We start from the raw sequence: 12,674 nt of genomic DNA, 5'->3' as shown, positions 1-12,674 counted from the left end.
TAATCTGAGAATGTACTTGGTGTACTGTAAATACTAACATGGAATTTCTCTTCTTGAAAGTGCTGGCTAAACTGACTTTGTTCAGGTACAAATGCATAAAGGTTAACTTGTTAACTTCTGTGTTTTTATACCAGATCATGCACTGAGACTGTGGAACATTCAGACAGATACACTGGTTGCAATATTTGGCGGAGTAGAAGGGCACAGGGATGAGGTTTTAAGTGCAGTAAGTAGAAAACAGAGGGTAGTAACTTTAGATTTATGCAGGGGGTACTAATCCTGGTTAGTTTATCATTTATCCTTTTGTATTTTGTTCAGCTTTACACGTTATGTTTCAAACTCAAACTGCATGAACAATTGAATATTTAAAATGTAGCTTTATACTGGACTTGTATAGTCCAATGTGCTGCGCTCTCCCCCCGCAAAAAAAACACAACCCCCCCCCTTGCAAAAAACAAACAAACCAACAACCAAAAAAACTAAACTTGACAACCTGCAGAAAAAGAACACCTGCCCCACACCATCTCCTTTGGAAAAGCTGGATATTTTGCAATATCCCCTGAAGGTAAATTGCCTTAATAGGGCTAAAGAGCAGGAGCACTGGGAAATATGAAAGGTCTTCAAATGTTCTCTACTGAAAATACTTTACAAATTACTGGACAGCATGCATCCAAACTGATCTCAACTGCTAGGTTAAAATAAGAGTCAAGAAACTTATCATAGGTTAAGAAAATTGGTTAATTCCTGTAACAATATCAAATGTCTGTTTTAGCAGGTGATTAGGTGAAACAATTGAAATTTAAAATACCCGTATACTTCAGTATTTATAGTCCTTGAAGTGCCATAGACTGCATGGCATACATGTAGAATAGATTAAGGCAGCCCCTGCTCTGAGAACTGTTCAGTCCAGGGCCCTCAACCCACAAGTCCTTTAACAGAGTAGCCCTCGTTGGTCTTCCATGGTGGTGGACATAATACAAATATTAGGTAGAAGGTGCCAAAAAAGGACTAGTTTTAAATATCTTTAAAAAAATCTCATTACTTTTCCATTAAATAACCTAACACATGACGGTGGTACAGTTCCTGAGTGTTTGGCTGACATTATCTGTGCAACTTGCCAGCCTTCACAGAAAGGGAGAATAAGGGAGAGAATGAATTACATTACCAGCATAGTTACATAGGCTTGTTCTGCCCACTTTTGATGGCTCTGTGATATGAAATTTAAAATAATTTGCCCAGGTGGAAAACTTTCTTCATAATGCCATTGCTTCCCTATTTCCTGAAATGTGAGGATTTATACCACTCTTAAAACTGCTTTGGGTGGGGGTTATAACTGTAGATGGTCTTCCTTCATATAAATGCCCAGTCCTTTTCCTGAATTTTGCTGAGCTTTGTGCCTCAAATATTCCTTGTAGCAATAAATTCCATGGGTTTGATGTTGTGGCAGATATCTTTATATTTGTTTTCTCTTGGTCTCACTCAATTTTCCTTTGTAGTATTTGAAAGAGTAGGCATGAATACCAGCATGTGGTACCGTTAACAAGAAAGAGTTTTCAATTATTATAGTTAATGTTTTTCCACCTGAAATGTGTAAGTTTAACGTGCTCCATATAGTGAAAGTGCTGGTGTGGCCATATTCAACATGTAATAAAAACAAAATCAGTATACTGCAAATTACTATATGTGCGTATTTTTGTGTGCACAGGATTATGATCTTCTTGGGGAAAAAATAATGTCTTGTGGGATGGATCACTCCCTGAAACTCTGGAGAATCAATTCAAAGAGAATGATAAATGCTATCAAGGAATCTTATGAGTACAACCCAAATAAAACCAACAGGTAAATACAATCTTGATTTTTTTTTTTTTTCCCTTCCCTCCCTCCCTCCCTCCTTCCTAGGTTTCTTTTTGAATGTTCTCACTAGGGGCCTAGATCATCTCTCACTAAAAATTAGTGTGGGAGTTCCCTTGACTTAAGAGTTGTATTGAACTCTAAATCATTTTGTTTTATCCTAATGAAACTTGGTGGCAATAGTGTTTTGGTTAGTTACAGATCTTGTCACTGTGTTTAACTCATTCCACTTCTTTCCTTTCGACTTGACCATAGAATTGACTGCTTAACTACAGTTATTAAAACTGTGCATATATCACTATATTTTAATACATGTCATAGCCATCCCTTCTGCAAACTTTATAGAGTTGGATAACTTTGATGGGCCTTGTGCCTCTGTTGTGACACTGGTGTACCCTGAAGATCCAGACGGATCTTGACTGACCATCCAGCCTCCTAAAAATACTTTTCCGTTTTCTTTGCCACGCCTTGATCTTATTTTTTGATTTGGGTTGTAGCGCTCAGATTGCCAGAGTGACACTTCAGGTGCCTTTTTCCACCCTGCTCATCACAGAACTCCTCTGTCTGACCCAATCAATCACTCCAGGGCCTCAGTGTAGCTGGCTATGGCTAGGTTGCTCCTAATTAAGCTCAGTCTTTCTCCTGGGCTAAACTCACCTGCTCCTGGATTCCAAGCAAGCTCAGTCTCATTCCCGGGGCCTTGGCTTGCCCCAGATCCCCAGAACACCCAGTGTCCTCAATGCCTGGTGCCCACAGGGTCCTCACTGCACCCCTGTTAGCCACCCTGTGCCTTGCAGCTTAAACAGACAAAACCATCAACAAAAGGTACTCAAAACCTCCCTGTAACCCAAGCAGCCCTTTCTTCAGGTCTTTCTCTTTTGTTACTGGCTAATGCCAGTCTAAGCCCTTATGGGCTTACTCATTGTAACTTGCCTCTTAACAGTGTTTCAGGGAGCTCCACTTGGCTACCCTGCCTTGGCCAGATGCCTTACTGTTGTGGAGCTGTGCCCCTTCCAGCCACTGCACTCTCTCTCCCTATTAATGGGGCATAACCTAATTAATCATCCTGAACCCCTGCAGCTTGCACAGCACTGGGAGTTAGGGACCCCTGTTACAATAACAAATGTAGGTAACAGATAAAGCCATATAGTAATCAAGTAATAAATAAGGTTGTGAAATCTACTTTTTGATAACTATTAGCTGACTTATGGTAAAAACACTTCATAGTTTTTACGTTTTTCTGTGAGTTTAATCTATTAAAAGTGAAATTTTCTCTCTTGTGTTTCTGGATCTGACATGTCAGTTTTCCCCACAGGCCCTTTATTTCTCAGAAAATTCACTTTCCTGACTTTTCTACCAGAGACATACATAGAAACTATGTTGACTGTGTACGATGGTTAGGAGATCTAATACTTTCCAAGGTAAGGTGCTTACTGTTTAACCATGTTGCTTAAAGTTATTTTCTTTTTAAGATGTTTGTTTGCTTTTTTGGGTAGAAGGGGCTGTTAAGTTAACTTACTGTGCCATGTGATGTAGCTTTCCTAAACAGAGTGGCAAATAGTTGAATTCAAGTGCTTTATGTATAGGCATTTTGTGTCTAAAATCTGGAATTCTTCTAAGTATAGTTCTGATAAAGACATGTTAAAAGTAATACTGGGTTTTGGATGCAATATTCAGAGGACAAAGGAAGACTTCTCTTTTCTAGGACAGTATGCTAGATCTTGCAACCTAAGGGAGAAATTAAATACGTTTGAATTGAAAGGGCTGTGGGATGCCTCGTTGTCTTAACAGTAAAAACATTTGCCCTGTAGATACTGGGTTAAGGCCCTGGTTTTCAAGTCTGCTCAGAGACTTGAAAACAAGATAGCATCTTTTTAGTGAGGACAGAGTTCAAAATGGTACTAACTTGTCTTCAGATCCGTGCATAGATGGAATGAAAACTCCCTTGTTATGTTTAAGTTGTCAGAGTGCACTTCATTTTCATACTTAGAGAGGTGCCCTTTTGCAGTTGAAGGTTATTGGCAAGTACTCTGGGTGCCATATGCCATATTAGGAGGGTATGGACAAGACATTTGGGTAGAGAACTATGATATCATATGATGTCCTCACGTAATGGAGGGTTGGTCTAGAGGAGAAGTTTGGTTAACATTTACAGTTCAAAACAAAGGAAAGTACTTTAATGGCTTATATTGCAAGTGATATCTTTTTCCCCCTCTCTCTTTCGATAGTCTTGTGAAAATGCCATTGTGTGCTGGAAACCTGGCAAAATGGAGGATGATATAGATAAAATCAAGCCTAGTGAGTCAAATGTGACCATACTAGGGCGATTTGATTACAGTCAGTGTGATATCTGGTATATGAGGTTTTCAATGGATTTCTGGCAAAAGGTAAGCATGAGCTTTGAAATAACTCTTCATCTGTTTGGTTGAGAGAAGGGCAAATGAGGAATTTTTGCTTGGCTCACATGAACTAATGTGATACTAAAAGTAGCTTGGTACTAAGACGTGAAAATTCCAGATCTATCCTGGCTCCTCATTGGGAGCCTTGTGGAAGATTTCCATTATCATTCATCTCCATTTTATGCATAGTATAACTGGCAAATTAATTGTATGTGGTGTGAAAATGTAATAGTTCTAGAGTGACTTGAGAATATATGAAATACTGGATGTGTGTTAACTGTTGCCAGTCCTACAGTCTTTGTAAAATCCTCATTTCCATTCTTTGGTAATTGCCATGCTCTTTCTCTTGTTTCAAAGATGCTTGCTTTGGGCAATCAGGTTGGCAAACTTTATGTTTGGGATTTAGAAATAGAAGATCCTCATAAAGCCAAGTGAGTATAAATTTTACTTCCCCAGATTGTCCTTTAAAATCAGTATGTGAAGGAAGGTCATAGACTCATAGAAATTAAGGGCTGGAAAGGACCTCAAAAGATGGAGTCCAACCCCCCTGCTCTAGGCAGGAATACTGCTGAGATCAAATGATCCCGGCAGGTTGTCCGTCCAGTCTCCTCTTGAAGACTTCCAAGGTTGGGAACTGTACCACCTCCTTGGGAAGTCTAGTCCAGATTCTGGTCACCCTTACCATAAATAAGTTCTTCCTTACATCCAACCTGAAACCATCCTCTAACAGTTTATGGCCATTGCTCCTTGTCCTCCCCTGGGGTGCCCTAGTGAACAATTTTTTTTTTGTCCCAGCTCTCAATATTCACCCCTTACATACTTATGGACGGCCACCAAGTCCCCCCTCACTCTTCTCTTCTCCAGGCTGAACAGTCCCAGATCTCTTAGTCTTTCCTCATAAGGTTTGTCCGCCAGGTCCTTAATCATTCTTGTGGCCCTTCTCTGGACCCTTTCAAGATTCTCCACGTCTCTTTTTGAAGTGCAGCACCCAGAACTGGACATAGTACTCCAGCTGGGGTCTCGCCAGCGTCAAGTAGAGAGGAAGTATCACTTCCTTAGCCGTGCTCGCGACACATTGGCTAATCCATCCCACTATGCTATTAGCTCTGTTGACTACAACATCGCACTGGTGGCTCATGTTCATCCTGTGATAAACCATAACCCCAAGGTCCCTTTCAGCCACTGTACTGGCCAGGACATCTCCTCCTAACCTATATTCATGCAGCCAGTTACTTCATAGATGCTAGGGTCAGAAGGGACCTCAATAGATCATCGGGTCCGACCCCCTGCATAGGCAGGAAAGAGTGCTGGATTCAGATGATCCCAGCCAGATGATTATCTAACCTCCTCATGAAGACCCCCAGGGTAGGGGAGCCCGTTCCAGACCCTGGCCACTCTAACTGTGAAGAAGTTCTTCCTAATGTCTAGTCTAAATCTGCTCTCTGCTAGCTTGTGGCCATTATTTCTTGTAACTCCTGGGGGCACCTTGGTAAATAAAACCTCACCAATTCCCTTCTGCACCCCCATGATGAACTCATAGGCAGCCACAAGGTCGCCTCTCAACCTTCTCTTGCGGAGGCTGAAGAGGTCCAGGTGCCCCAGTCTCTCCCCATAGGGCTTGGCCTGCAAGCCCTTAACCATATGAGTGGACCTTCTCTGGACCCTCTCCAGGTTATCCACATCCCTCTTGAAGTGCGGCGCCCAAAACTGCACGCAGTACTCCAACTGCGGTCTGACCAGCACCCGATACAGGGGAAGTATCACCTCTTTGGATCGGTTCGTCATGCATCTGCTGATGCACGATAAAGCGCCATTAGCTTTTCTGATGGCTTCGTCACACTGCCAACTCATGTTCATCTTGGAGTCCACTAGGACTCCAAGATCCCTTTCCGCTTCCGTTCCACCAAGCAGGTCATTTCCTAGGCAGTAGGTATGCTGGACATTTTTCCTCCCTAGGTGCAGCACTTTGCATTTCTCCTTGTTGAATTGCATTGTTGTTTTCCGCCCATATGTCCAACCTGTCCAGGTCTGCTTGTAGTTGTTCCCTGCCCTCCGGCGTGTCCACTTCTCCCCACAGTTTTGTGTCATCTGCAAACTTGGACAGAGTACACTTCAGTCCCTCGTCCAAGTCGCTGATGAAGATATTGAAGAGTATCGGTCCAAGGACCGAGCCCTGCGGGACCCCACTGCCCACACCCTTCCAGATCGATACCGACCCATCCACTACGACTCTCTGGGTGCGACCCTCTAGCCAATTCGCCACCCGCTGGACTGTGTAGTCATCCAAGTCACAGCCTCTTAACTTGTTCACCAGTATGGTGAGGGATACCGTATCGAAGGCCTTCCTGAAGTCTAAGTAAACGACGTCAACCCCCACTCCTACATCCAGGTGTTTTGTAACCTGGTCATAAAAAGAGACTAGATTAGTCAGGCATGATCTACCTGCTACAAACCCGTGCTGGTTTCCCCTCAGCATAATTTGTCCTGCTGGGCTCTCGCAAATGTGAGCCTTGATAATTTTTTCGAAGCCTTTGCCTAGAATGGAGGTGAGACTGCCTGGCCTATAGTTACCTGGGTCCTCCTTCCTCCCCTTCTTGAAAATGGGGACCACATTGGCCCTTTTCCAGTCCTCCCGTGCGCCATGAGTGTTCAAATATTACCGCCAGTGGCTGTGCAATGATGTCAGCCAGTGCCTTCAGCACCCTCGGATGGAGCTCATCCGGGCCTGCCGACTTAAAGGCATCCAGTTCTTCCAAGTGACTCTGCACCATCTCAGGGTCTACGCATGGAAGTCTGGCGCCTTGCGCTGCCTCTCTACAACCCCAGTGAGAGACTTATTGTACCCCTCGCTTAGGAACACTGAGGCAAAGAACTCATTGAGGAGTTCAGCCTTGTCCCCCCCTGTCCATCACCAATTGCTTCTGTCCATTTAGTAGGGGTCCTATTCCTCCCTGGGCCTTCCTTTTACTCCCTATACATCTAAAAAACAATTTTTTGTTATCCTTTACTTGGGATGCCATCCTCAGCTCCATGGTAGCTTTGGCCCGTTTAACTGCCTCCCTACACATGCGAGCAGAGGAGGTATACTCCTCTTTAGTAATCTCTCCCCGTTTCCACTTTTTATATGCTCCCCTTTTAGTCCGCGGGCTGCCCTGGATTTCTCTGGTCAACCAAGGAAGCCTCCTGGCCCCTTTCCCTCTTTTTCCTCGCATCAGGATCGTCTCCCTCTGTGCCTGAAGGATCATTTCCTTAAGGCACAGCCACCCTTCCTGGGCTCCCATCTCTTCAAAACTCCTACTCTGCAGTGCGTCCTTGACTAATCGCCTGAGTTCATTGAAATCAGCTTTCCTAAAGTCTAGCACTTTCACCCTACTAGTTACCTTACCCACTTGACATCTTATGGTGAATTCTGTTATTTGGAGATCACTGTCCCTCAGGTGACTACCAATCTGTAGATCTCCTACCATGTCATCCCCCGTTGCCAATACCAGGTCCAGTAAGGCATTCCCCCTAGTGGGACCGTGTACCTGCTGCGTCAGGTGGAGGTCCTGTACGCAGGATAGGAACGTGCGTGAATGGTGAGACTTTGCTGTCTGTGTCTCCCAGCAGATGTCTGGGTAGTTTAGGTCCTCTATGACTACCACCTCCTTAGTTTTTATGGTCTCTGAGAGCTGCCTCAGGCGCCCCGAATCTAGTTCTTCCCTTTGGTGTGGGGGTCTGTAGCAGACCCCTACCACCAAATCCCTTTCTCCTTGCCCCCCATGTAACTTAACCCACAATCCTTCTACTTTCTCCTCCTTCAGTTCCGTCTTGATGAGTGCTTCTCCCCAGATGAAGCACTGCATTTATCCTTATTGAACTGCATTTGGTTCTGCTCTGCCCACTTTTCCAGCTTGTCCAGGTCCACTTGGATCTATGTCCTATCCCCTAGAGTGACCACTTTTCCCTGTAACTTAGTATCGTCCACAAACTTGGCTAGCATGCTTTCCACATCCTCTTCTAAATCATTGATAAAGAATATGAACAGCATGGGAACAAGAACCAAACCCTGTGGGACACCACTGGCCACCTCCTGCCAAGATGACACAGACCTGTCCACTAACAGTCTGGGTTCAACCCCTTAGCCAGTTCCCAACCTGGCAGACCATGGACTCTGTCAGCCCACAATCCCCCAGTTTTTTTTATAAGAGCGTCATGGGAGACCATATTGAAGGCCTTTTTTTTAAATCCAAGTATATTGACAGAAAAAGAAACTGTTAAGTAGCGACACCTTCAGCTCTAATTTCTGTGGTAAAGGAATGGGTTAAAATGAACATTGTCTTTATTATTTGTAGTACAGTAATGCCCAGAGACCTTAATTGGGTTGAGGCTGCATTGTGCTGGATGCTGTAGGTAGATGCAGTAAAAAAAATGTCTCCTGTAAAGACTGATTTAGAGAAGAGTGTACAAAGTTAAGAAGAGTGGGGGTTAGCAACTAATGGAGTAGAGAGAAGGAAAGGACTGTGGTCACAGTAACTCAGAGTTACATAGGTTAGCTACATGCTATACTTCATGGGGGGTTAAATATTAATTTCCAGTTGTCTACTGGCTTACCCAAGTGACCTACTGCAGATAAGTAAGGAGATAAAACATCTGAGAGATTCCTGTTTTTCTGTCCAGCTTTTCATTTGCCCAAATAAAATTGTGTATTCTTAATAACAAATGAATGCTTGTGTTTATTACAGAAATCCAAGTAAGGTGATACAATACACGTTTTGCTAAAGCTTTAATGAAAATTAACTTTAGGGGTGCAGGAAGGAATAGCAATGGAAGAAGAATTTCCCACTGTGTCAGAAGTTTACATGAGTTCAGAAAATCCCAATGGCCTAGTTCTCCTCTCCTTACTTAGGTGGTATCATTTTAGTCAGTAGTTTTCCTCACCTGACTGCTGGCAAGGTATATAAGGACTCCAGAATGTAATAGCAAATGCAGACTTAACTCTGCATCTAAATGAATTTCTTTTACTTGCAGGTGTACAACACTTACTCATCCCAAATGTGTTGCTGCCATTCGACAAACCAGTTTTAGCAGGGATAGCAGTATCCTTATAGCTGTGTGTGATGATGCCAGTATCTGGCGCTGGGACAGACTACGATAAGTCAGTTTTTCCTAAAATTTAGAAAATATATTGTCAGGTTACAATATAATCTGTTAACTTGCTAGATCTGTAGTTGCATTTAAAATAGTCTTTCTCCTTCCCATGTTCAGTTGGGTGGAGCTGAACTTAGAGATGTTTACATTCTTTGTACTGTGTTCTGCTCAGAGTCTGTTGCTTTTAATAAAAAACAAATATTTTTGTAAAGCTTTCTGTGTCAGTGACTTCAATTATTGACTTGAAGCTAATCTGTTAATATCCTCTGATATATAAAGTTGTTTTGTATCTAGCTGGTATATACCACATATGTGGTAACCTTTTGCTAGAAATTTTAGCAGCATAAGATTGCAGGCTTATGTAGGTTTTTGTTTAAAAAAGCAGGTTATATTTCCAAGGGACTACATTAAGGTATAATTACACATGGAAATGTAAAATACGTTAAATTCTGCTAAAAATATTTTGAACGCATTCCTTTCTCTATATTGCTTACACATTTAATTGTTAAAACCCAGTGGTTTTTAAAACCTGCCTGTACTTTTCACCGTTTATACTGTTTTTTTTGCATGAGGCATTTCAGTTGGCTGGATAGTAGGAGAAAAAGATAAACTATTTCAGTCTTGTGATTCTGGTGAACTAACTCAATGTTGCAGTGTTCACATTTTGCAGTGAAATATTTTAATACAAATTGTTGCTGGCAATTTTAAAGGCATGTATTAGAATTTTTTGGTAAAATGTTCTCCTTCTGACCCTCCTCCTGCATAAAAATAATAAAAATTGCAAGCTTTCTTTGTGATGGTGTCCCTTCAAAGGTTCAGTTTCTGTAAAAGCAAATCAAGCATATTTACTTTGAAAATAGTAATTTCTAACATACAGTATGGTATTTAGAAAGGTATATACCTAATTGAGAATGAAAAGAGAATATTGACCAAGATATTAGCCATGTTATTACCAGTGGTAACTTTTTCCCAAATCACATTTGTCCATATTCCACTTTTGGCGCTGTACAGTTCAAAGCCATTAGTGCTTATCTCATATTAATGATCAAAGATGATGCAGAATAGTCAACCAAGTACTCTGAATAAAAACATATTAATCATAATTGCTGTCAGAACCATTTTTCTAAATTCGTTCTCTCTCAACCTTTTCTCCTTAGCCACCCCTGAAATGTATACAACTGAAGAAGGAGGTATGGGGGTTTAGTATAAGCATAAATACAAGCATGCCATCTTTGGCCAGCAGCATTTTTTGATCTAACTAGCTAGGTCAAAATTTGTCCTTTATTCAATGTTTGTCTTCTTTTCTGCATGAAGAGAAGCCATGTCATTTATTTTACGCCAGGGGTTCTCAATCCCTGGCTGTGGTCTGGTTCCTGGAAGTGGCTGCAGCCCAGCAAACCACGGCCCCCCCAGAGCCAGGTGGAGAGGCTGCAGCTCCTTCTGCAGGGCCCGTGGCAGTGCAGGGTTTGGCCCACCCCACGGCCCAGGGGGTTGGGCTATCCTTACCTGTCTTCTGGCTGGAAATTCCAGCTGCGGTTTGCTGGGACACAGCCACTTCCGGGCCGTGGTTTGCTGGGCCGCAGCGTAAAAACTTTGGGAACCCCTGTTTTACACAATCCTGAAAAGTTTCAGATACTTTTCTTTTTACACATTCCACCTGTCTAGTGAGTAATGATTAAACTAAGAAAATTCTGAAATGTTTCTCCTGAAGCTGTCTTCTAATTTTCACAGGCACCAAAGAAGAACAGATCTAGGACTTGGAAACTAGAGAACAAAATGTTCAGTATCCAAATTTCTGTGTATCCTAAATAGTTGTATGGCTGAAACCTGAGAAATATTAAATTGTTTATAGAATATTAAATTGACAATTGCAAATAGTGAAGGCAAAATAATTTTTCATTAGGCAGGGTTATGTGAAATACAAGTAAGACAAAGACTTTTGTTACTGAAAGCTTAGAATTACGATAAAGGGACAGGAAAAATAGTGAAAGTTTTAGATATAACATGGTCTATTTACTGGATGGCAGTGATGGGTAGTGGTTGTATAAGAGAATTTGTATTTGTTGACATGTACTGCAAGCCAAGTAATTTAAATAATAGAGACAGAACGAAGTAAGAAAGGGTAGTGACTTGCAATTGGAGTCTCTGATTTGAAGTGCTTTCTGGCAGTTTATCAGATTTTACTTACCAGTGTTTGAACTGCCTGAGATTTAACTGTGCTATTTAAGGTGCTGTATTGCTTATTGTAATTTGTTGTTCTTTGAATTTACCATAGCCACACCTAATTTTTAACGTAGCCTTAAAAATATTTTTTCAAGAGTCTTTAAATTTGTTGTTCTTGTGGCTTTCAGGGCTCAAAAAATAAAGTTATTTTGCTTTTTGTTTTGTTGTTTATTTGAGCTAATTCTAACCAAACCAAGTAAAGATAAATGGCGTAAGTACTTAATTAAAATAAAAGGGGAAAATAATGCAATTGGCAACCAAAACTACATTGCCAATGCAAGTCTGTCAGGGTTCAATATTGAATTTAGCTGTGTTCTGGACCATTTCTGGTTTGTACTGCGTGCTTTTTGCTGAGAGATGCCTAGCAAGCTAGCCATTGTAGCTCTTTTGCAACAAGGGTTCAATAGGAGCTTGAGAGGATAGAGCAATTTTTAAAAAATAGTTATTTCCTCTGCTTCATGGGTATTTCTGTAATCCATGAGAGAGAACTTTTCAGTGCTATCTATGATGAACTTAAGTAATAGTACACATGCTAAAAAAATCATGGCAAAAACTTTAAAAATTTGGAAGTGGGCCCAATTCTCAACACTACTAGCCTGTGCAGGGGGACCTTTGGTTTTGTGCTGGGCTTCCTGTAAACTTTGGGCGTGGAGTACAGCGGAGGCACCGGGGCTGGCACCGGACACTTGCCAGCAGTAAGCTCCTCACTCCTCTGCTCCATTCCTCACTCGGCATGGGTGGCTCCTTCCTGAGCATGGGTTTCGCCGGCTCCAGGGAACTGCGCTGCTCCCCAGCCCCTTTGGGCGTGCTCCTGTATAAAGCGGAGTCCTTCACTGTGGGCATATGCATATGAGAAGTGTGTGCAAATTCCTACTAAGGAATATGCTATAACACAATAGCGTCTCAATAGAGTATTTAGTATATGGTCTGACTATTGGAGTCACTGCTTCCTTGTAGGGAGAGAAGAGAGGCCAAGCAGCAACTGAAGGCAAAACCTAGCTATTCAGTGAACAGAAGAAACTTGGGAAGCAACAATCCTTAAGGAGATTTAGGGGTAAGAGTGGATAGATA

At 42.1% G+C, this 12,674-nt stretch overlaps 1 protein-coding gene across 1 annotated transcript in view; it reads left to right on the top strand.

Moving 5' to 3' along the window:
* The window catches only part of EED (embryonic ectoderm development), a 29,446-nt gene extending 19,855 nt beyond the window's left edge, over positions 1-9,591 (top strand). The window contains exons 7-12 of the mRNA XM_006259001.3: positions 135-226; positions 1,706-1,839; positions 3,167-3,272; positions 4,080-4,238; positions 4,608-4,681; positions 9,261-9,591. Coding sequence (XP_006259063.1) covers positions 135-226; positions 1,706-1,839; positions 3,167-3,272; positions 4,080-4,238; positions 4,608-4,681; positions 9,261-9,387 — 692 coding nt within the window. The 3' untranslated portion in view covers positions 9,388-9,591. The remainder of the gene's footprint in view (positions 1-134; positions 227-1,705; positions 1,840-3,166; positions 3,273-4,079; positions 4,239-4,607; positions 4,682-9,260) is intronic.
* Positions 9,592-12,674: the final 3,083 nt, after the last annotated feature.

The sequence above is a fragment of the Alligator mississippiensis genome, chromosome 1, assembly GCF_030867095.1.
Source record: "Alligator mississippiensis isolate rAllMis1 chromosome 1, rAllMis1, whole genome shotgun sequence".
Classification (NCBI taxonomy): Eukaryota; Metazoa; Chordata; order Crocodylia; family Alligatoridae; genus Alligator; species Alligator mississippiensis.
Note: the sequence above shows the minus strand (reverse complement) of the source record. Positions and strands in the feature narration are given on the sequence as shown.